The sequence below is a fragment of the Odocoileus virginianus genome, chromosome 7 (genome assembly GCF_023699985.2).
Source record: "Odocoileus virginianus isolate 20LAN1187 ecotype Illinois chromosome 7, Ovbor_1.2, whole genome shotgun sequence".
Classification (NCBI taxonomy): domain Eukaryota; kingdom Metazoa; phylum Chordata; class Mammalia; order Artiodactyla; family Cervidae; genus Odocoileus; species Odocoileus virginianus.
The window spans coordinates 2,110,397-2,134,006 of NC_069680.1; the positions used below are offsets into that span (position 1 = coordinate 2,110,397).

The 23,610-nt window shown below is 48.8% G+C and overlaps 2 protein-coding genes across 3 annotated transcripts; both read left to right on the plus strand.

The window, feature by feature from the left end:
• Positions 1–387: 387 nt before the first annotated feature.
• On the plus strand, positions 388–22,490 carry HOGA1 (4-hydroxy-2-oxoglutarate aldolase 1). 2 transcript variants are annotated; one of them, XM_070469974.1, is made up of 7 exons: positions 388–979; positions 11,160–11,288; positions 11,481–11,608; positions 12,083–12,217; positions 12,492–12,588; positions 14,254–14,387; positions 20,112–21,393. In XM_070469974.1, exons 1-7 carry the CDS (start codon positions 769–771, stop codon positions 20,175–20,177), a joined length of 900 nt encoding a protein of 299 aa, XP_070326075.1. In that variant the 5' UTR covers positions 388–768; the 3' UTR covers positions 20,178–21,393. The 2 variants fall into 2 exon arrangements, with proteins under 2 accessions (XP_070326075.1, XP_020739156.2); XM_020883497.2 differs by lacking the exon at positions 20,112–21,393 and adding an exon at positions 21,503–22,490 and having other exon boundaries at positions 390–979.
• Positions 4,145–5,831, plus strand: C7H10orf62 (chromosome 7 C10orf62 homolog). Its single transcript, XM_070469868.1, has 2 exons — positions 4,145–4,171; positions 4,609–5,831. Exons 1-2 carry the CDS (start codon positions 4,145–4,147, stop codon positions 5,479–5,481), a joined length of 900 nt encoding a protein of 299 aa, XP_070325969.1. The 3' UTR covers positions 5,482–5,831.
• Positions 22,491–23,610: the final 1,120 nt, after the last annotated feature.

The following is a 23,610-nucleotide window of genomic DNA, read 5'->3' on the forward strand; positions in this document are numbered from 1 at the left end:
TGTGCCTGAAATATTTAGGAATGAAGGAAGACTGGGAGCAAGGATGGGCGCATGTGAGAGGGGAACTTGGGAGCCTTTCCGCCCTCCCTGAGCCAGCTCTGCTAGTTTTCCTACCCGAGGCCTCTCCTTGCCGCTTCCCTCTTACCCCACTTCCTAAGACCCAGCGTGGATCAGCTTCGCAATGCACTCTTCCTGGGGCCCCTCCTGGTGACAGCTTTCCAGTGGGGTGGAGTATGCCCAGCGCAAGCTGTCACGTGGCAGGCTCAGGAGGAGCTTGGCAGGGGAGCGGGGCAGTCAAGGGGCAGCACATCCCAGGCAGCTTCTCACCCCGCTGGCGGTACCTCCCACAGGGCCGGGCCTGCTCAGCCAGTCAGCTCGGCCAACCTCGCAACTGCCAAGCAGAAGACAGGAAGCCAGCCTGGCTCCTGGCTTTGGGGCTGGGAACTGTGGGAGGAGGGCCCAAGCCCCACTGGAGGCAACCTTTAGTGTCAAGACCCCAGGAACCAATCCTCTGTCTGGCCAGAGGGACACAGGCTTGTGGCATTTCTCCAGAGGCTCTCTAGGGGGAGGGAGGACCTCCCTGGAACCATAGGCCTAGCCTCTGGCCCTGGTAACACCCAGCCTGGGCCCGCCTGAGGGCCAACAAGTCAGGGCAGGGGGCAGCAAATTTTTAACTCGGAACGTTGATCATTAACGGGGGTAGGAAAGAGTCCAAACTCAGCATTCCTCGAGGGCAGAGACCAGCTCGATCTCGAGCCTCCTGTGGAGATGCTGGTCCCCCGAGTTTGGTCCTCTGTGAGGCCGGGGGTGAGCAAGGTCTTGTCCAGGACCTTGGGGGGCTGGCCCTCAGGGGAAGGGAGGAGGATGGACCTCTCGGGCATCTACCCACCTGTGACCACCCCTTTCACTGCCACGGCCGAGGTGGACTATGGGAAACTGCAGGAGAATCTGCACAAACTGGGCACCTTTCCCTTCCGAGGTAAGTGGGGTCCGTCCACTGGGGGAGTTGGAGGGGTGTGAATGACCCTGGTCTCCTCAGCCAGTGACCAGAGGAGGGCACACAGGCTCTGTGGAGCTGTTCATGGACAGTCGGGTACGCTGGGGGTCATTCCATTACAGGAGAGGAGCAGGGGACACTGGTCTGGGGTCAGGAGGCAGAGAGGAAGCTAACTGCTGGCCTGTGATCTTGGAATAAAATTCATCTCCCCCAAAGCCCTGTCAGCACCCTCTTCTGGGCAAAGCCTCCTTTGGCCAGATTAATTCCTGTTCTGCACCCTCTGACTCGTTTCCCCCTTTACACAGGGGCCTCCCCTCTCTGAGATCAGGGACAGATCATATTTGTGACACTCAACATGCAACACAGCCACAGGAACAATAAATGAAGATAGAAGGGGCAAGTCCCGCCCATCATCCCACCCCACCCACCCTCATCCTGCACCCATGGCAGCTCACAGACGGGAAGCTGGAGCTCACACTGATGAGATCACTCGCCCAAGGTCACTCCAGCTAATAAATGGCTGAGGTGGGATTTGAACTCAGGTCAGGCTGCACAGTCACATTCGGCTTATTCCACTGCTGACTGATGAATTCCCCCCACTAGACCAGATTCCAGCAAATGGACCCTGGTCAGCCCCAACTTCCCAGGTCTTTCCAGGTGGCGCTAGTGGTGAAGAACCTGCCTGCCAATGCAGGAGATATAAGAGACACAGGTTCGATCCCCTGGAGGAGGGCCTGGCAATCCACTCCAATATTCTTGCTTGGAGGATCCCATGGACAGAGGAGCCTAGCTGGCTACAGTCCATGGAGTTACAAAGAGTTGGACACAACTAAAGTGACTTAGCACACCCAGCACCAACTTGGGAATGGAGTGGTTTTGACCAGGGTGATGCAGTGGAGCTGTTTGGAACAAGGACTCTGGATTCAAACCACAGCTCAACCACTGATTTAGCTGCAAGATAAATCTCTCCAGACCTCAGTTGCCCTATCTGACACATGGGAGTAATAATGGCCACATCATAGGAGGGTTGGGAGAAAAATCTGAGAGAATGCAAGTGAGAGCATGCTGTAAACTGTGGAGGGTGATATACATTAGCAGGTATGGACTCCAATGATGGCGCTGATTAGAATAACAGTATGATCACCACCGTGGGCAGAGACGCATTGTGACAGCATCTGCTGGCCTATTGGAGACTCCTTTCATATCTCTGTGCTCAGGCGATGTGACCCTTCCCTAGGACACAGTGAGTGCCCTGTGGATGCCCACATTGAGCAGCGACACAAAGGGTATTTCTGTTGGGGCCCAGCTCACTGGAGCCTGAAGGTTTGAGCTGAGGCCTGATTCTCTTGAGGCAAAGTAAGAAGCTCCTTGAATTTCTGAGAGAAGACTGGGCCTCAACTCCCAGGTTCAAGGACACTCTAGTGCAGGGGGCGGGGAGGGTGGACTTTGATTTGGGGTCTGCGTGCACCCCAGACTCTTCTCTGCACTCTTCCTTCCCCTCCCCTACCCCACTCACTGCTGCAGGGGGGTACTGGGGTGCCTGGGAGCATGGCTGCCGTGACTTTGGCAGACTAGCCCCTGGTCCGTTTCCCATACAACCTATGCAGGCATCAGCTCCCACCTCAGCTCTCTCTTACCCCCACACATGTGGGAGCAGGGCGCTGTGTGGAAGAGGCCAACATCCAGGGTTAGAAGACTTGTAGGAGTATGTTTCTGCCTGTTATAACAACCTTGGAAAAATCACTGAAACTCTCTAATCCGGTTTCCTCATTTTAGAATGAGAACTGTGCCACAGCGTTCAATGCAGTTCTCCTAAGGAGCCCAAACCTGAGGCCCTGGCAGAGAGAACATCGGGCTATATGGCCCTGTCCCAGCTCCCAGGATGCAGTCAGAATGCCTGGGAAAGGGGCAATGAGCCACTTTAGCTCGAAAATCTGTGTCTCTCATGCCGGATCTTTGCCTCTTTTTGCAGCCCAGGTTTCAGGGGCAGGGGAGGGAACCATTACTCGTCCCATTGCCAGGGTGTCCTGCAATGAATTAAAGGTCCTCCAAAGAGGAGATGATCAATAGGCTGCCTGGGTGGCTTAGATGGTAAAGAATCTGCCTGCAGTGCTGGAGATCTGGCTTTGATCCCAGAGTCGGGAAGATCCCCTGGAGAAGGAAATGGCAACCCACTCCAGTATTCTTGCCTGGAGAATCCCATGGACAGAGGAGTATGGCAGGATACAGTCCATGGGGTCACAAAGAGTTGGTCATGACTGAGCAAATATAGATAAAACAAAAAAAAAATAAAGAGATGGGAACCTGTCTTTGAGGAATCAGTGAACAGTTAATAGATTCTTCTGGAAGACATTGCCTAAAACTTTATTATTTATCTAGCATTGTTAATTTATATTAATTATTTGAATAAAGACTTCATTTAAATAAAACTTGTAACCAAAGAACAAAGGGAGGGGTTTTTGCAGAAGGGCCGATTGTCCCTGAACTCACACCCACGAACAACCTCAAAGATGAACTTTGAATTGTTATTTCCAAATGAGGTTAGTGGACTACCCCAGAACTACTCCAGCAGGAGCAGAGAGATGATGTTTCCCATAAAACTTGAAGCTTCTGTCTTATTTCCTTATTATGTAGGCAAGACCATGGATTCTTGTGATAATGTATCATATTAATATTTTGTGTATATTGAAGCCATTCGTTTGTTAGATAAAATATTGTTTAAAATATCACAATTTTTATAACTGTATTTTGGCATTAAAAAAAAAAATGTGTTTTATGCCTCTGGGAGTGACCCAGGTCTGTCTCTACCCTGAGAGGCCCTGGGTATAACTTGGGATTGAGGGCCAGACTCGGTTGTCTGTAACTACAAGAGCCTGGCTAACCAGCCCACCCACTCATCACCTGAGCTGTGCTCATTTACAGGGGAGTCAGGAGGAGGGGCAAAGTCTGGGTTTGCAAGGGTATCACTAAGGCAAGAGGTAGCAGCCCCCCATCCTGAAAGAGCCCCAGGAATCTGGGGCTGGGTGAAATCGCCTATTCTATTTCCTGCCTTCTCAGCCCAATTGTGATCTCATGTTACTTCAGAATGAGCCCCTCCCTTTTTCTTCTGGGCCCTCTCTGTAATGGGGCTGGTGGCTGCAAGTGGAGATGGAATGCTCTGAGCTGACAGAGCGGGTAGGCCCTGCCCGGGGGGGAGACACGAGGCTTAGGCAACAAGGAATGGATGCCAGCCCAGTCAAGAAGGCCCTTCAACCATGGCCAGCTTGACCCAGCAGCCTCTGTCCCCTTGAGGACGAAGAGAAACCAAAGACTGAAGGATAAGAAGGCCTGGTTTGCAGAATAGATCCCAAGCAGGAGGCAGAGGGGACTCAGAATTGGGGAAGCTGCTCTGTCACTGACCTCAGGAACAGCTGTCAGGGTGGGACAAAAGTTCGGGGCCTCAGGCCGTTCCTGTCAGGTTGGACAGAAAGGATTGTGTGGTCTCTCCCCACCCCGCCCCTCAACCGCCTTCCTCACAATGAGGCTCATTGCTGAGGTGGGAGGGGCATCCTAGGGAGGGTGCAGTGGGGGGCCTGCCTGCCAGACACCCTCAGAGAGCCTGTCCTTTCAAGCATGAACCAGACCACCTGGGCTCCCCCACTCCCAGTGTGCCCTTAGCTCTGCCCGCCTGGCGTGGGGTCCTGGAGCCCTTCTTGGAGCTCATCCAGCAACCATCATGCAGGGTGGTGCTGGGGACCGCCCTGTTACTGGGAGGTGGAGGCCTCGTGCTGTGGATGCAGAGGAAGAGGAAAAGGAGGACAGATTCTGAGACCACACCAGAGGTGCAGGAGCCAACCGAGAGCGAACACTCGAAGAATGAGAGTTGGATCAAATCGCACTTTAGCCGTCTTTCCGAAGAGAAGCTGGCCGCCAGCAACACTGCCTGCCTCAACACCGCCGGGCCCAGCAGCTCGGCCGCTGCTCCGCAGCCCAACAGTGGCGGCGGGGAGGCCAGCACCACGATTCGCGTGGAGACCTTCAGCACGCAGCAAGGAGACGAGGGCATGGCCCTTCACCGGGAGTCCTTCACCAGCAAGCAGAGAATGTCTGGGACTTCCGTGACCAAAGAGACTCACAAGGAGTCTGGGAAGTCCTCGTCCGTGGAGGAGGCCACGTGGGCCGCTGTGGCCGCCTGTACCAAGGAGATTGACACCAAGGGGCAGCAGCTGGCTAACTCCATGTTGCAACGGGCCACAGCCTGCCAGAACTCGGGCCACCTGGAGACCAAGGACATCAACCAGGAGGAGCTGAAGGCCCTCGAGGAGGTGGAGATAAAGCTGAAGGGGAATTTCCTCGCCCAGCGGGAATCCATCGCAGCTGGTGCCAACCATGCACATACCTACCACAGCCACTGCCACCACGGCCACCAGGGTTACCCGAACCACCAGTCCCACAGTCTGCCCAGCCGCAGCCCGCAGGCCTTCCACCCCTTTAAGGCCACCTGACCACAGGTGGAGATGCCCCTTCCCCCCGCAGGGCTGGCTCACAAACACAGGCATCCTGTGTGGCCCACCTCTCTGATGGGCCAACTGATGTGGCCCAGAGAAGATGCTGCTGCCCAAGTCCCTTCTTCCTCAGGCCCCCCACAAGGGGTTCCGGGCCCCTTCAGCTCTCCATGAGTGGGGTCTGCCCCTGATGGCCCCTGATGAGGGAGAATTGGGGTAGCAGAGGCAGACTCACAGGCCCCTGGAGAACCCCCGAGAGAAGATGGGAGAGGCAGATCCCAGGAGCAGCCGAGAGCAACACACCGATGCCAAATGCCTGAGCTGAGCCAATAAAGCCTTGCATGCCCTTACTCTTGAGTCTGGAGACTCTGTGGCCAGCCCCGGGTCTGGGCGGGCCTCTGGGGAGAGTGTTCCTCCTCCCAAGTCCTCCTCTGGTAGGCTGGTTCAAGGATCCCTAAATTAGCTTCTGGGGTCTGAGGTTCTGGGCATGGAAACTCTCCACAGGGCTCAGCCCCCACTAACCTGCTGCTGCCAAAGGAGGAGGAAGCAGCCAGGAGCTGGGAGGTGTGCGGAAGTAAGGTGCGGGTTGGAAGTAAGTAGGGGTGGGATGTGGGGCTACAGTCCTCTTGGTGCTGCTCCCACCCTGTGCTGCTCCCATGATGCTGCTCTCTCCCCACCCCCACTGGGATCTTGGTGGTGCCTCCCCACCAGCTACCTTCAGAGCCACGGTATTGGGCTATGTACTCTCCTTCCTGGTTTATGCTGCTATTGCTGGGGCTGGGGCTGCCACTGCTGCTTTAGTACTGAGTAGCAGCATTACTCCTCATACTACAATAGCTCCCCCTGCCTTTTAAAAAAAAGTTAATATTTATTTATTTAGGCTGTGCCAGGTCTAGGTTGCAGTATGTGGGATCTTTAGTTGTGGCTTCCGGGATATAGTTTCCTTATCAGGAATTGAACCTGGGCCCCCTGTATTAGGAGTGTGGAGTCTTAGCCATTGGGCCACCAGGGAAATCGTTCCCTCCAACCACCACATTTTTTCAAGTTTTTAGTACATGCCGCGCCCTGTGTCATGTTATGGCACAGACCGAAGAGGAAGGTATGACATTATCTCCACTTTGCAGGTAAGGCTCAGAGGTGCAATCTTCCCAGAGGTGGCGTAGACAGCAGGTGGATATTGCTGCGGTCAGAGCCCAGTGTGGCCTGACTGCAAAGCCTGTACCCCTCATCCCTGCCCTGCACTGCTCCCTGGTCTGATGCCCACTGCCCCCTGAACTGTTGTCTCTCATACTTGTCCCTGTCCTGTTCCCACATGTCCTGACATGCTCTGTGCCCACCTGCAAGCCTGGGACTCTCCCTACCGCCTCTTTCTGGGTCCCAGGAAGCCATTTCTGGGGCAAGTGGCGACCTCCCTGTTAAGCTGTTAAAGGGAGACAGCTGTCTTCCCCAGGAAACTTGAGAGAAGTCAGGTACAGGGCACTGTCTAACCCCCAGTGTCTCCTTTACATAGGCATGTCTTACCATTTGTAACTACTATGGATTTACCAGTGGTTTCCAAACTGTGGGCCTCAAACTCCAGGAAGGAGGTGCCTAGAATCATTGCAAAGAATGAGTAAATCTATAAACACTCTACATGTTGTCAATTGTGACTTTATGGAGCCCACTTAGGAGTATTTGAATATTTCTGACACTATTAATCACTGGCTACATAAACACTGATATGTGTGTGTGTGTAAGGTACTTCATAATAAAAATCTTAATTGGGAAAAAAAATGGAGCCAATCATACTGGAAAATGTTGGAAGATGATAATTAGACAGAAACCAAATGCAGTGAATTTTGGCTTCTGAAAATGATTGTTAAAATATGTGCATTTATCTGAAAGACCTTAAATCCCTTACTAAAAACTTAATACATAAAATTTCAGATTAGCTAATTATGACTTTGGAATCTTAGCTTTAAAAAAGTTTCAAACTGGCAAAAATTTCAAATAAGGTCTGCAGTTAGTATTGTACTCATGTTCACTCTCTGGTATTGATCACTGTTCTCTAGTTAGGTACAATGATGGAGGGATGTATGGAAATCCTCTATCATTTTTGCAGCTTTTCTGTAAATCTGAAGGTAGTTCAAGTTAAAAGTCAAAAAATTATTGGACAATTCAGTTATGAGCTCATGTCAAAGTTTTACTACAGTTGTACTTCAAGGAAGATAGCTTCTAAGGAGACAATTCAAGTATAAACTCTTGGTGAGGATATTTTTATAAGAAAAGAGAATGGTTAAATCATTGTTAGACTAGATACAAAGAAAAGTTAACAGTCACTAGCCTCTTGCCTGAGAGTCTGCTGGGGGATGGGGGGTGGCTGGTTTCCCAGATCAAGGCTTAATTCCATTAAAACTCATTAGGAAATTGCTTCAACATTTCATCAGGAACTTTCCTTTCTTCCTAGTGGGAGGTTATGAATTACATCATGCAAAAAAGTTCTGCCCCAGACCAGGTTTGGGATAATTTTTCTTTTATACTACCAATTATCAACACATAGGTCAACAGGCACTGTGCTAGGTGTCACAGAGGAGGCCAAAATGAGGCAGACGCCATCCTTGACCTAGATTCTTCTAGACAAGTGCTGAGCAAGGACAAAACACCGTGGAGCCTAGTGGGGAGGGGGGTTGAGAAAGGCTTCAAGGTCCTTGCAGCATGTGGGGGGCTGCAACTAAGGAGGTGTTCTGGGCAGAGGGAAGAGCAGGAGCAAAGGCGTACCGCAGGAAGATGGCCCCGTGTTTGGGGGACTCTGACAGTCAGTTTGGCTGGAAGGGAGTGTTTAGAGATCAGCAAAGGGGAGGAGGAAAAGCCTAAAAAGTGACTCCAAATCCTCAAGTCAAGGAGGACTTAGGAAAATGTTCAATTTCCTCATTTCACAGCAGAGGCCAGTTGGAGAAATTTTTCCTAGTCCCAACAGGTGGGGGTAAGGGAGATTGTAGGATTCTGAGGATCTCCATGCATTTTTGAGTAGACAGCAGGGAAGGACTAGGAACAGGCAGGAGAAGTTCAGAGGAAACATGCTCAGGGAAGACTGGATTCCAGGAAGACTTCTCGGAAGAGGTGGCAATGACGATAGGCCAAAGTGTATAATACTGACTGGGGAAGCTCCTTACATAAAAGAGATTGTGATTCCTCTTGGCCACAGTAAGTCACCCTGTTGCTTGTGTGTCCTCAGCCTCCACCCAATTCCCCTTATCAGGCCACACTGGCTCCTAGGGGAAAGAAGCTTCTGACATGAGCCTCTTTCCTCTCAGAGCTGGAGGGGCTGAGAGGTCCCTGGATGCAGCCTCCCCTCCCATACCAACCACCGTCCCCCCCCTCAGATTGAAAGTTGCTACGATCCAGTTTTAAGGCTTGAGCACTTCCTCTGACTCCATAATGATTATAGCTACTTGATGCCAGGTTCTGTCTATTCCAGGCATTTGTAAATAGGATCTCATTTAAACTTCACACAACTTTAGAAAGGGCACTAAAATTACCCCCATTTTTCAGTTGAGGAAGCTGAAGTTTGATTAAGCTATTTGCTCAAGAGTTCAGAGCTGGCAAGGGGCCACATTGGAAGTAAACTTGGACTCTGGCTGCCAACTCTGCTGCTCCCTGCTTCCCCAGCGCTCACTTTCCTCATTCGCCACACTTCCTCTTCCCCAGCCTGGACTCACTGCCTTCTTGAGAGTCAGGTCTGGGTCGGGTGCCCCCTTAAGCAAACGAGGAGAGACCACTAGGAGTCTTGAGCACAGGGCCTGCTTCTCCCACCTGCTCCCGCCCCCGGCCAAGCTCAAGACCCAGCTGTCCTGCTGTTTAGGCCAAGTCCACCTGTGGGACATGGAGGTTTCTGGACTTGGCCACCAGAATGAAAGGGGACTTGGGAGTGAGTGACCATGGCTGGAGGCATGTCTGAAGCAAGAAGCCCCATTCAAGAGGGCTTGGGGAGGCAGGGGCAGCTTGATTTCTAAATCCTTAGCCAGAAGTTACTGGTCCTGTCATGGCTGCACTTGAGCCCTCTCTAGGGCTGGCAACTCTGCAAGTGGGAAGATCCACTGGGAAACCACTGGGACCTTATGTAGCAAGACAGAAGGAGGCTCCTACCATGGGCTCCTAGCCTGACATAGAGGAACTGATGCTGGAGGCAATGATCTAACAGAAGCAGAAAGCTATTTGCCTCTAGATGTCCCCTGCAATGCTACCAAGACACGAAACTGGGGGAGAAATGCTAAGTATCCAGGAAGCTCTCCCGGCCGCCCGCTCAGTGGACTTGAACGGGATAGTGAACAGCACAGAGAAAGCCTTGTGGTGTAAAGCTGACTCCCCACCACACTGTGTCCTCTTAAGGATGACTCACAGGAACAATCTTTCTCGGTCCCAGTGCCAGGAAAATCTGTGTTTCTCCAGGGCAGCTGCTTTGCTTTATCTTGATTTCTACATATCTGTCAGATGACTACATTTCCCTTTTAGCTTTGACTGTCAGGAACCTCCAAATCAGATATCTGTCAGAACTGTATGGCAGTGATTTTGTATATTAAGATAGCCCCCTGCTTTCTTTCCTTTCTCCCTAACAGTCTTCTATTTATTAATAATCTTCGTGTATTGTATGCTACATTTAAGGGAAAAAATTTGGGATAGAATGGAGTAGAGAGGAGAAAGAAGAGGAAAGAGAAAGTTAAATGAAATAAGCTGAGAGGAAAATGGTTTTACATTCCCTTTAGATTCAGTTGAAGAACATCAGTTCTACTGGTCTCTTGTGGATATGAAAGGATTGACACCTCTAATATTAGAAACCTCACAAATGATGGATAAAAGAGGAAATGCAAAATAAAATAATGAGATGCCACTTTTCATCCAGAAAATTGGCAAGAATTTGTTCTGACAATACTCAGTATTGACGTGAATACTGAGTATTGAAACTCACAGGTTTTTCTGCGTGCTGCTACGTATGGACTGGCTAATTAGAAGTCTGGCACGTGAAGGTGCATTTACCTGTGACTCAGCCATTACACACCTAAGTATCTAAACTGAGAGAAACTCTTAAACTGTTGGTTTTCGCATTGTTTGTAATAGCAAAATAGGAAATATTCTAAATATCGTCAAAAGGAGAATGAAAAGTAAGTCGTGGTCTAACTTCACAAGAGAGTATTATATAGCAATGAAAACAAATGAATCAGGGCTCTCTGTACTGCTGTGGACAAAGCTCAGAACATAATGGTGAGCAAAAATGGCAAAGAGCAGGAGATTATGTGATTCCATTTCTGTAAAGTCTTAATAGGCAAAAAACCTATTATATAGTTTATGGCTCCAGATATGTGCTTTAAGGGTAAAAAGACACGAATGGGAACCATGAACACTTGAGACAGGCCAGAGATGAGGAAGAGATGGGGGGAGGTTGTTGAGGGTACTGGGTACACTGATGTGGATTATATTATTATCTATTCTTTCTGGTATGCTGAAATATCTCATTAAAACAAACAAAAAAAATGGTGTGAACACTCTCACTGCAACAGGGTACAACACTCTGCCTGCCTCAGGACAAAGATGGGAAGGAAATGTATGAAAAACAGTGGTGTTGGAGAGGTAGGAACCTGGGTGAGTTAAGACCAACGTTGGGTTTTTCACAAGCAGATGGTAAGGTGTTGCTTCTCTTGCAGGCTTCGTGGTCCAGGGCTCCAATGGCGAGTTCCCCTTCCTGACCAGCAGTGAGCGCCTGGAGGTGGTGAGCCGTGCACGCCAGGCCCTGCCCAAGGACAAGCTCCTGCTGGCTGGCTCCGGCTGCGAGTGTGAGGCCTGAATGCCCGGGCCTGGCGGTGGCTGGGTGTGGGGGGCTGGCTCCCTGGCCTGGAGCTGGGTTCAGTCTAGGTCCTGCTCTCTCTCTTCTGCATCCCTTGCTTGCCTCGGTCCTAGTCTGGTCCTCTCCCTCCTGCCCTCGCCCACCATGGCCTGTAGGGAAGATTTCTTTCTTCCTCCTGTAGCTACTCAGGCCACGGTGGAGATGACAGTGAGCATGGCCCACGTCGGGGCTGATGCCGCCATGGTGGTGACCCCTTGCTACTATCGTGGCCGCATGAGCAGCGCTGCCCTTGTTCACCACTACACCAAGGTGGGTTAAAGTGGGGTTGTGGGTTTGAGGCCTGGGCCCAGAGGAAGCTGGGTGGAGCAGAGATTCTGCCCAGGGATGGGAGGGGAGAAGCTAGGAGCAGAGTGGTGAGCTGACTTCCCATGAATGGCAGCTTGGGAGAGGGGAGGGACACCACCAGCTACCAGCTGTGTGACCGTGGGCAACTGACTTAACCCTGCTGGGTCGCTCTCCCCTCCCCTCTCCAATGGGAGGAATGATGAATCTTCCTCCAGGGAGGATTAAGATCAGTCAAAACCAAAAGGACTTGGAGCTGTGCCTGGCACACAGAAAGCACTCTTCAATATCACCCAGGATCAGTGTTTGCAATCAGGGTGCACAGCTCCGTGACTTCTCATCCAGGAGGTGGGCCAGTCCAGGCAGTCCTGCACAGACTCAGGCTCTGACCGCCTCAGGCCTGGGGCAGCTGCCCTCCCCTCTCTTCTCTGCACCCCTCAGGTGGCTGACCTGTCTCCGATTCCTGTGGTGCTGTACAGTGTCCCAGCCAACACGGGGCTGGACCTGCCGGTGGATGCGGTGGTCACGCTTTCCCAGCACCCCAATATTGTGGGCATCAAGGACAGTGGGGGTGATGTGAGTGGCAGCAGCCCTAGGCTGGGGACTCCTTCTCTTCTCCTTTGATACCCACTTCAGGGCAGCTCTAGGACCTGCTTCAGTCCTGGACTCTGGTGTGGGTTCCCTCTGTCCTCAGGTCTCCCTGGGGTTCATCTGAATCAAGGCGGGTATCTCTCTGGGACCTCGACTCTCATTCTCCCACACTTGCCCAGCCCCCAGCCCCCAGCCCCCAGCCAGGCCAGCAGCAGAGCCTGTCGGCCCAGCTCTCACACTAGCTTGGCTGTTATTACAGGTGACCAGGATTGGGCTGATTGTTCACAAGACCAGGAGTCAGGATTTCCAGGTGTTGGCCGGATCGGCTGGCTTCCTGCTGGCCAGCTATGCCGTAGGTAGGCCCTCCCACTCCTCTCAGATTGTGACAAGTGGTCATGATACAGGCAGCTGGGTTCTGCTGGGAAAGACGCTGAAGGCCAGGACTGTGTGGACAGGGGGCTTTTGCCAGCCTGCCTGCTGGGAAACCTCAGAGATATGTCTCACCACTTACTTATTTGAATAGTGGATGCTTCTAAGTGACCTTGTTAGGCGGAGGAGGGTGGCCATGAACAATCCCCTGGCCTGTAGGGGGGATGCCTGCAGTTTGTTCTAAGTCCCAAGCTCCCTGCTTAGGTGACAAATTTAGCTCCTTTAATCTCACCTTGTAAATCATCGTCTAAGGGCAGAGGCCTTGGGGCGCTTCCCACCAGTCTGGGAGTGCGTTTTCCTCTCTCCCTGGGCCCAGGCCAGAATGAATTGTCAGGCCTGCAGGGTTGACCTGGGGATCTTCATCTGACTGATCAGACACTGTTCCAGTATAGGATCCTAGGAATGTTACCATTTAGACCAAGTGCTCTTGTCTGCTTGGGGTCAAGGTCCCTGAGTTCAGACTGGATTTGGGCTCTGGAGGGGAGGGGAGTACCTGCTCCCATCAGCTGAAGCCCCAATGATTTAAGATTTGAGTTACTTTTCCAGTGATGCAGGGGACAATGCTGCTTCATGTTCTTTCTGGTCTCTGCAGACTTTGGCTTGTGGTATAGGTTCCGCATAACTCCCCTCTGCCCTGTCACAGTCTCTAAAGGGAAGAGTTAAAGGAGACCCATTTATGCTTCTTTCCTGAGTGTGGTAGGCGGAAATAGCACTGGCTCTGCAGGCTGGAGATCTAAGCTGGAATCTGAGCTCTGCCATTTATTCACTGACTAACACTGGGCAAGCTAAACGACCTCTCTGCGCCTGAGTTCTTACTCGGCAAAGCAGGGAGATGTGAGGATTAGAGAGCATTGGCCCTGTGTCTGTCATAGCCCTTGACACAGTAGGTTTTTGATAAACAGCAATTATATTCACTCATGAGAAATGCCCACTCTCCAGTCTTGAGGCCACTCTGCTTTGAGTCACTCCTAACTAGCTTTGCAATCACACTAAACAGGTTGGCAGAAGTGGCAGAACTTCCGAGATCACAGCCAGCCCGTTTCCATTGCCCAGATGAGAACAAAGAGGGCCGGCGAGGGTTAGATGACTCGTCCAAGTTCACACAGCCAATGGGAGGAAACGCCGGGTCTCCTGACTAAGTCTAGTGCTCATTCTCCTCCCCCACAACTGGCCCAAGGCTGAATTCACTGGGGGGAATACAATTTCCGTAGAGCAGAGGCTTCCCATCCATGCCATCCCCTTCCAGGGCTGATGAGTCAGGGGGCAATTGCTGGAGTGTAGAGGTGCCAACTGGAAGGTGGGACTTTACCGTGGGGGAGAGGGGGATGAGAGAAAGGAACCGTCCCTGAGTCAGCCTTCAGGCTCTGTTCCTTGCCCCTCAGCCTGTGGGGTTCTATTCTGAATATGCTGGCAAGGTTCTCTCTGGAAACCTGTACTCCGTAAACTCACAGACTGTGTCTCAGCTGTGGCTCACCAGTGGCCTAAAAATCCTCAGCCTGACTCCCCAGAACAAAGAGGTGCCGGGGACCAGGGTTTGGAATTCTCTTCGAGAAGAGGCTCTGGCTGATATTCTGCCTGTTACCTTGTGGCAGGAGCTGTGGGGGGCGTGTGTGCCCTGGCCAATGTCCTGGGGGCTCAGGTGTGCCAGCTGGAGCGACTCTGCCTCACAGGGCAATGGGAAGATGCCCAGAAACTGCAGCACCGCCTCATCGAGCCAAACACTGCGGTGAGCTCCCAGCCCGTGGGCCCAGCGTGGGGGTGGTCTGTGTCCTTGTTGGAACAGGAGCCAGTGCTGGCACAGGGGTCCCTCCTTGGTCTCTCCTCTTTCAGAAAGGCCTTTTAGAGAACATCCCAGTGTGGGAAACTTTTTGTGCCTTCCCAGAAAATCTTGACTTCAGACAAAGTCAAGCCCCGTTGGTTCTCAAACTTAAGTGTACATTAGAATTCATTCAGGGAGCTGGTTAAAATTCTGCTCTTTTATGCTCAGGAATAGTCACTGAGACAAACGTCCTAGGTGATTGTGACATAGGGAATCCTGGAACTGTACTTAGAGATACACTGCCTAGAGAGGGAACCATGAGCCTTTATGTCAGCTTTATAAGGGGCCAGATCCTGAAAAGTGGAATGACAGGTTAATTAATAAAGGCGTGGGAAGCCTGGAGGTATTCAGAGCCCAGCTTTCCCAGGAGAGTCCTGTCTTCAAATAATCCATTCTGCAGTCAGACCGAGTACCCCAAGTCTGTGTTGGGCAAATCAAGAAGAGGCAAGGTGGAATGCTGGTCAAGTGCAGGCAATGCTGTGCTGAGCCATACTGGAATCTGAGGCAAAAAGAAAAACCTGTGTCCCTGGAGACATGTTTTCATTTATACTTTAAACTTTTTACTCTCATATCACTGTGGATTCACATGAAATGATGAGAAACAATACAGGGAGATTCCATCTACCCATTACCCTGTTTACCCCAATGGTAACATCTTACAAAACTATAGCGCAATATCACAACCAGGATTTTGACAAATATATAGTCAAGATATACAATATTTCCATTAACATAAGGATCTCTTATGCTATTCTTTTTTTTTATGCTATTCTTTTATAGTCATACCTACTCACCTCCTGCCCCCACCCCCACCTTAACCCCTGGCAGTCACAAATAGGTTCATTTCTGTAATTGTATTAGTTCAAGACAGTTATATAAATGTAAGGTCACCTAGAACATTTTTAAATTTGCTTTTTTTTCACTCAGCATAATTTTCTGGAGATTCATTCAAACACATGTAGCAGCTCTTTTTTATTACTGAATGTGGCCAGAAACAGCTTTGTTTAACCATTTACCTGTTGAAGGATAGCTGGTTGTTCCCAGTTTGGGGCTATTAAAAGCTGCTGTGAACATTCATGAACAGATTTTGGTATGACTATAAGTTTTCATTTTTTCTGGGATAAATACACAACTGATGGGTTGTATAAAGTTTGCATGCTTAGCATTTTAAGAAACTGACCAACTTTTTTCCAGAGTAAGTGTACTATTTTGTATTTTTGCTGTTGTTAGTCACTAAGTTGTGTCCAAATCTTTTGTGACCCTATGGACTGCAGCCTGCCAGGCTCCTATGTCTGTGGGATTTCACAGGAAAGAATACTGGAGTGGGTTGTCATTTCCTTCTCCAATTTTGTATTTACATCAGTGTAAAGGTATGAGTGACCCAGTTTCTCTGTATCCTCAACAGCATTTGGTGTTGAGTTTTTTTCCATTCTGATAGGCATGTTGTGACATCTCATTGTGGCTTTGATTTACATTTTTCTGATGGCTAATGCTATTGAACCTCTTATAATGTATTTATTTGCCATTTATATGAAATGTCTATTTTTGTCTCTTACCCAATTTCCAATTGGATTTTTTCCCCACTGTTGAGTTTTAGAAGTTCTTTATACCTTCTAGATACTAATCCTTTGTCAAAAATGTTGTCTGCAAATACTTCTCCCAGTCTTCTCATCCTCTTAACAGATCTTTTGCAGAGCAAAATTTTTTTAATTTTGAAAGTGAAAAGTGAAGTTGCTCAATCGTGTCTGACTTTTGCGACCCCATGGACTGTAGCCTACCAGGCTTCCCCGTCCATGGGATTTTCCAGGCAAGTGTACTGGAGTGGGTTGCCATTTCCTTCTCCAGGGGATCTTCCCATCCCAGGGATTGAACCCAGGTCTACCACATTGTAGGCAGACACTTTACCCTCTGAGTCAGCAGGAAGCCCTTTTTAATTTTAAGGAAGTCTAATTTATCAATATTTACTTTCATGTTTATGCTTTTGATGCAACTCTAAGAACTCTCTGCTTAGCACAAGATTGTGAAGTTTTTCTTCTCTTTTTCCTAAAAGTTTTATGTTTTACAAGCCTGTGACCCATTTTGAGTTAATTTTTGTAAAACGTATGAGACTTAGATCAAGGTTTTTTTTTTTTTCTTTTCTTTTTTGGCCTGTAGATATCCACTTGCTCCAGCACCATCTGTTGAAAAGATGATCTTTCCTTTATTGAATTACTTTTGCACCTTTGTCAAAAATCAGCTGGGTGTATTTGTGTGGGTCTATTTCTGGATTCTCTATTCTCCCCATTGATCTATCCCTCTGCAGTACCACACAGACTTGATTATTGTAGGTGTATAATAAATCTTGAAATCAGCTAGACCAACTCTTCCTACTTTGTTCTTTTCTTCCCCAGAATTATTTTAACTAATCTAAATCTTTTATCTTGCCATATATATTTTAGAAAAATATCATCTATATCTATGAATACTTTTGCTAGGATTTTGGTAGGAATTGTCTTAAACTTGTGCACCAATTTGGGAAAAACTGACATTTTTGCTTTGTTGTCTTCAAATCCTTGAATAGGATATGTCTCCATTTATGTAAACCTTCTTTGATTTATTTCATCAGCATTTTGTAGTTTTTGACACACAAGTTCTCTACAAGTTTTGAGAGATTTACACCTAAGTGGCTCATATTTTTGAGTGATTATAAATGATATTGTATTTTTAATTTCACTATCATATGTTCATTGCTAGTATGTATAGGAACCAATTGATTTTTGCTTGCTTATCTCATATTGTATATGACTTTGCTAAACTCACTTATGAGTTCTACGAGATTTTTTTCTATATTCCTTGGGATTTTCTACATAGACAATCATATCATCTATAAATAGGGCATGTTTTAATCTCTTCCTTTCTGATCTGCATGCTTTTTATTTCCTTTCTTGCCTTAGTGCACTGGCTAGAATTTCCTGCACTAAGATGAATAAGAGTAGTGAGAGTAGACATCTTGACTTGTTTCTGATCTTAAGGAAAAGCATTCAGTCTTTCACTGTTAAGCACAAAGGAAGGTAGGTTTCTGTAGATGCTCTTTATCAAGTTGAGGAAGTTCTCCCTCTATTCTAGCTTTCAGAAAGTTTTTAAAAATCATAAATGGATGTTGAATTTTTGTCAAATTTTTTTTATTGATTCATATGATCAAGTGTTTTATTTCCTCTTTAGCCTGGTAACATGGTGAGTTACATTAACAATTTTTAAATACTGAACCAGACTTGTATCCCAGTGGAATAAGCTCCACTGGCACATGCTGTATAACTCTTTTTATATATTGCTGAATTTCATTTGCTAATATTTTATCAATATTAGCCTCTCATGTCTATATTCATGAGAGATATTGGTATATAGTCTTCCTTTCTTTGCTTCTTTTCTTCTGTACTGTCTTTGTCTGATTTTGGTATCAGGATAAAAATAGCTTCATTAATTGATTGGGAAATGTTCCCTTCTCTTCTGTTTTCTGGAAGAGATTATGAAAATTTATGTTATATCTTGGAACATTTTTTAGAATTCTTCAGTGAAACCATCTGGGCCTGGAGGTTTCTTTTTTGGGAGTTTAAAAATAATAATAACTCCATACTAGGCCTCTACTGATACCTCACTGGCTGGAAGGGGTAGAAGTGCTTCCTTACTGCTCCCCACGTGGCCTTCCCTGACACCTCGAGTGTGTTTGACAGGGTGGCCTCCTTAAGGGTGGGCAGTGGTCAAAGTTCTGACTCTCCTTCGGGGTCTGGCTGGAGTGATTATTGCTCACAAGTTCTCCATCTTGCTCAGCTGCCCCTTCCTTGTCTCAGACCAGAGAGAGCTGGCTTTTGTGGGGCTTTTCTTGCCTCTGCTTACTGGCATTTTAGGGTCACTGCTCCTTTGGTTTCAAGTCTGGGCCGAGGAGCTCGGCACGGTGTTGTTTCTTGGGTCCCGAGGTCACTAGTCAGTCTTCCTTCTCTCTGCCTTTCAAACTTTTATGTTGGTTTTTATATAATGTCCTGGGCTTTGGTTGTTTTTTTTTTTGTTGTTGTTCTACTCTTTGAGAGGAATAAAGAAAAGTACACCTATTCCATCTTCCTGGAAGTGAAAGCTCTAAGCAGTTTTCTTTTATTTATTTATTTGGCTGTACCAAATCTTAGCTGCAGCATGCAAACTCTTAGTTGTGGCATGTAGGGTCCAGTTCCCTGACCAGGGCTCGAATCCAGGCTCCCCGTACTGGGAGACCCGAGTCCTAGTCACTGGACCAGCAGGGAAGTTATTCAGGTAGTTTTCTAAACAGTGATTTTTCCCTCCCAGGATATTAGAATAGTTGGGAAAAAACACTGAAAACTTTTAAAGTAGGTACATTAACATTTGCAACACTTTTTTCATTTAATACCAAAAAGATAACTTATTAGAATTTTACTTCCCTGGCTTGAATGGAAGCAAACACATCAAACCAACTTTTTTCCCTAAATCTACTTCTAGAAAAAAAAAACTTTACCATTAAAAACATGCAAAACATGTATAGAGGGCACATGTAATTAATGGCCTCAGGCTACAAGATTCTGGGCACGGTTCTATTGGATCTTGCCATTATTTAAAACTTTGACTCTGCTCATCGTGGGCTTTTTTTGCATTGATTTTTACGTTTTAAAAAATATTGCGTTAAACATTTGTCTCATGACTATTTTCGTGCTCCATCCAGTTTTGCCTCTGAGGCAGGTAAAGTGGTGGGCGGGCTCTAGATGTCCCTCACAGTTTATATCTTTACCTCAAAGGGACAGATTAATTCAGATGTAGAGAAAGGACAGCTGAGGAGGCAAGCTTGAGTTTCCCTGGCTGTGAAACTCTCCTGGCATAGGATGCGCTATAGATAGGTTGTAATAACTGCAGGAATAAGGTCCTTTAGGCTAAGCCCCATCTGGCCAGGCTGTACTATACATACCAGCATTCCACTGGGGCAGGACCTCTGCTCTCCCATTCCCCTCCCTGTGAGAGAGAAAGTTCCAGAGTCTACATACCACCAGACAGGAAGAGGAGGAGCTTCCAGGCCCCTTGGGGCTAATAGTAGGATCTTTTAAATTTATTTTTTTTATCCAAGCATGGTTGAATTACATTGTTAATTATTGCTATATAGCAAAGTGACTCAGTTATACATATATATTCTTTTTCATATTCTTTTTTATTATGGTTTAATCACAAGATATTAAATATAATTCCCTGTTCTACAGAGTAGAACCTTGTTGCTTATAATAGTGGTATTTTTCTCATCCAGTTCTTGTGACATGGGGTAGCTTTCGTTATCTCCTAATTTTACAGACAAAGCAGCTTGGGCTGCCCCTTGGGAAGAGAGGATGCTTGCTGCCCCCGGCATGCCATCTTGTCTTACCCTTCACTTTGTGTCCCATCCTGTGCCAGCTCTGGGCACACACTCAGGAATGCCTGGAACACCTTTCTGCTGCCTGGGCTATAGGCTCAGCCACCCCAAGAGCAGCTTGATGTCACCTTATTGCCCTGCCCTGCTCGAACACAATGTGCTTCCTCTGCCCTCCCACCCAGCCAGCCTCTTGCCCTGGCTATATTTAGGACTTTCCATGGTTTTTACCTCCAAACCATTCCACCCTTTCTCAGGGTCTAAAGAGGGACAACAAATCAGAGATCTTCAGACACCCACGGTGGAAGAAGGCTTTCTTCTAGGTACTTCTTGTTTCCATCGTCTTTCTCACCCTACTCAGGTTTTGGGTGAAATGCCCAGGTTATTGGGCCTTCCCAAGTGGCTCAGTGGTAAAGAATCCTCTAGCCAATGCCAGAGATGCAGGAGACACAGGTTTGATCCTCGGGTCGGGAAGATCCCCTGGAGGAGGAAATGGCAATCCACTCAGTATTCTTGCCTGGAGAACCCCATGGACAGAGGAGCCTGGTGGGCTACAGTCCATAGGGTCCAAAAGAGTCAGACAGGACTGAGCGACTGAGCACCCACACTCACGCACATGCCCAGGTTATTAGAATATTACGGCTGGAACCAGGACTGGGAGGAAGCTTGCTAAAGTCTACTGGCCTCTAGTGGTGAATAGTTATTAAATGTCAGTCATTCATCAGTGGTTCCCAATTTTTTTTTACCCCAAACAACCTCTTTTCTATTTTTACCCTTCATGAAGCCCATATTTCTAAGGTTTTACTTCCCTCAGAGTGAAACATTATTAAGTAATAATTACTTCTTTTTAAGCAATCAAAGACCAATCTAACACTTGTGATCAGCGTGAAACCACCAGTTGCTATGCTAGAAGCAAAGAAAGGAGATACCTCACTTTCTGTAAAACTCCATGCCTGATTTTAAATTAGGTCTTCCATTACAATGGAAAAGTTTAGAGATCATGTTGTCCAGACCCCTCCTTTTTTAGGCAAGTGAACTTGCTCAGAGATAAACTGATACAAGGTTATTCTTTGGACAACAGATGCATTGTTTTCCCTGTGAGAGCATTTGGAATTGGGGGTCAGGGAAGAGTTATGGGTGGATGGGAGGACCCTGCTGTGGGGACAGTAGAGGTCTGGACCATGCTGATTTCCTGCAACCCATACGCCCAGGTCAGGTACCAGGGAACTGGGCTGTAGACCAGAGATGCTCTAGCCCCCAGACCCACAGCACTGCTGCCTTTTCCCTTCTCAGCTTGAGGACTGAATGCTGCTCTCCTCCCCAGTGGGGTGGATTTCTCTAAAACCAAAGGAAGCGCCTTCCTTCATTCTAGATTTTGGGCAGTGTTCTCTCCCACCCACCTGCCTTCTGGATTCCCAATCTACCCTGGCTGTCATAGATTCGGCAGAGTTACTTTACTGGGGAAGGAGGGTGGGTACCCTAACCTTCTGAAAGTGACATGCCTGGTGTGTGTGTGTGTGTGTGTGTGCGTGTGCGTGTGTGTGAAAGTGACATGCCTTGGGTGTGTGTGTGTGTGTGTGTGTGTGTGTGTGTGTGCGTGTGTGTGAAGGGGAGTCCCCAGTCTCTTCTAACAGGCGCTGCTCCTTAGGTGACCCGGAGCTTCGGGATCCCAGGATTGAAGAAAACCATGGACTGGTTCGGCTACTACGGAGGCCCTTGCCGCTCCCCCTTGCAGGAGCTGAGCCCCGCCCAGGAGGAGGCGCTGCGCCTGGACTTCGCCAGGAATGGGTGGCTCTGAGCGCCGGTGGGACTGCCGGACCGCGCCCACCTCAGCCTCCTGCCGGGTGGCGGCGGCCTGAAGGAAACGTGGGGGAGACGAGGGCTCAGGGTTCGAGGCTCCTCTTCTTACTTCAGTCCTCCAGGTAGACTTTCTCCAGGCACTACCAGGCATGCTCGTTTCCTGTCCTCCCAGCCCCATGATCTCTGATCTCTGGGTATTTGTATCCTGAACTCTGGGTCTTTAGAGACCTTCAGTGTAGGAAGGAACATGACTTATGTATCTCTCTACTGTGCTTTTCTGTCCCCTGAGACCCGTGAGCCAGGAGTCAGACGGGAAGGGTGTCGGGCACAGAAAGGCCACGTTTTAATGGCAGGAAGACTGCTTAGGCTTGAGGGTACAAACCTGTGTCCAGCCCAGGGCAGCCAGAAGCTGGGGTAATTCTGAGAGCCCTAGTTCTGACTCCTTCCAGGAGAAGCGGTAGGTTGGAAAATCTGATCAGAAAGTTGTCACTGGTCTTTGACAGTCCCCCAAGCTACACTGTAGTCCTTTCCTAAATCTTTTTTTTTTTTCTAAATCTATTTTGATTCATCTCATATTGTCTCTAGCCTTGATCCCAGCCATCAAATGTACCAGTGAGACAGCCCAGTGACTTAACCAGAACTGGTAAATAATGACACCTGGTGGATAAATGTGACATTCTAGAAGGCTATGCTAGCCAACCCAGGTCTGAAACATTAAGAATGGGGATTTGACCTGAGAAAAGACCATCTTCTTGCCTATACACACTCTGCTTTTATTATTAAGAACAGTTACTTTGTTATTGCAATAAAGTTTAATTTAAAAAAAAAAGTAAAAATATATCTAGGAATTTCTCTGGAGCTGCTGCGGTCAGTGTGGGTTCGGTTTGGTTTCAGATAGCTCCTCGTTCCAGCTTACACTTCTCCATATCTATAGGCCCCTTCCGGTGTAGTCGGTGTTACCTACAGGGATTTTAATCTGTTGCACCGGTCACTTCTGAAGCGGTTCCCTTTGTTTATCTGGCTTCAGTTTGCCGGTCTCTTCAGTGTCTAATTTCCGCCCTGAAACAGGCGTGTGGAGGTGGTCTCTTGTTCAGTCGTGCTGTGGGGAGGGAGGAGCCCTGCAGACAGATATCGCTGGTGTGTGGGGGAAGCACTCGCAGTGTTCCGGCCACACGGGGTTTGCCCCCCCTCCCGCTCACCGGTGTGTGCTTCCCCCCCACCCCACCCCCGCTCACGGGTGTGTGCTTTCCCCGCCTGCACTGCTCAGGCTCCTGGCTGCCCTATATGGAGCGGGCCCTGCATTGCGTGCGGTTCCAGTTTTTGGGTATTCCACAAAAGCGTGGACTCTGTTGGGCTTGAATTTAGCTCAGGCAGCCAGGAGCTTGACGGGCGCACTCTTCCGGGGTGCATTGTGCCTTATCCCCTCCTGGGTCCCAGCCTCAGTTTCCTCACGCCAGTCGGGTGCATGAGCCTTGTGTCTGTTCTCAGGAGCTGGCCTCTAGCCGCGACCCTCCCAGCGCATGTCGACCATCCAGAATCATAGGAAGTCTTCGGTTAGAAACTGGGAGCCTGTTTGCAGTTTGGTAGGGGGTGCCTTCTCTGGGGCCGAGTTTGCCCCTTTCCCCTGCCCCCTGCCTCCTGCCTCTGGCGGGGGATGTGCCGGTCTGCCACCGGCTAGCTCTTCTCTGGAATTGCTCAGTCCCTTTGTTCCGCCAACGGCCGGCAGTGTGTTCGGGCCAGTTAATTTTCTCTCTCTCGCTTGCTATCCCACAGTTTAAGTTGCTCTCTCACGTTAGCTCCCTCCGATTGCCCTCAGGGCATTTGGGCCGGTCCTAACCCTAAGCAATGCCATCTGTTCCTCTCCGTTCTGTCCCCGCTTGCTGGTGGCGGATGCGGGCGTCTGGGGTACTTTTCTGCTGGGAGTTGCTCTTAGGCATGTAATCTGTGGGTTTTATT

Excerpts from the sequence above, each read along its gene's own strand:
- C7H10orf62 (XM_070469868.1), top strand. The coding sequence starts at position 4,145 with ATGGAATGCTCTGAGCTGACAGAGCGG. Across the intron at positions 4,172-4,608 it reads GCTCTGAGCTGACAGAGCGG|CATGAACCAGACCACCTGGG; the intron begins GTAGGCCCTGCC and ends TGTCCTTTCAAG.
- HOGA1 (XM_020883497.2), top strand. The coding sequence starts at position 769 with ATGCTGGTCCCCCGAGTTTGGTCCTCTGTGAGGCCGGGGGTGAGCAAG. Across the intron at positions 980-11,159 it reads GGGCACCTTTCCCTTCCGAG|GCTTCGTGGTCCAGGGCTCC; the intron begins GTAAGTGGGGTC and ends CTTCTCTTGCAG. Across the intron at positions 12,589-14,253 it reads GCTGGCCAGCTATGCCGTAG|GAGCTGTGGGGGGCGTGTGT; the intron begins GTAGGCCCTCCC and ends ACCTTGTGGCAG.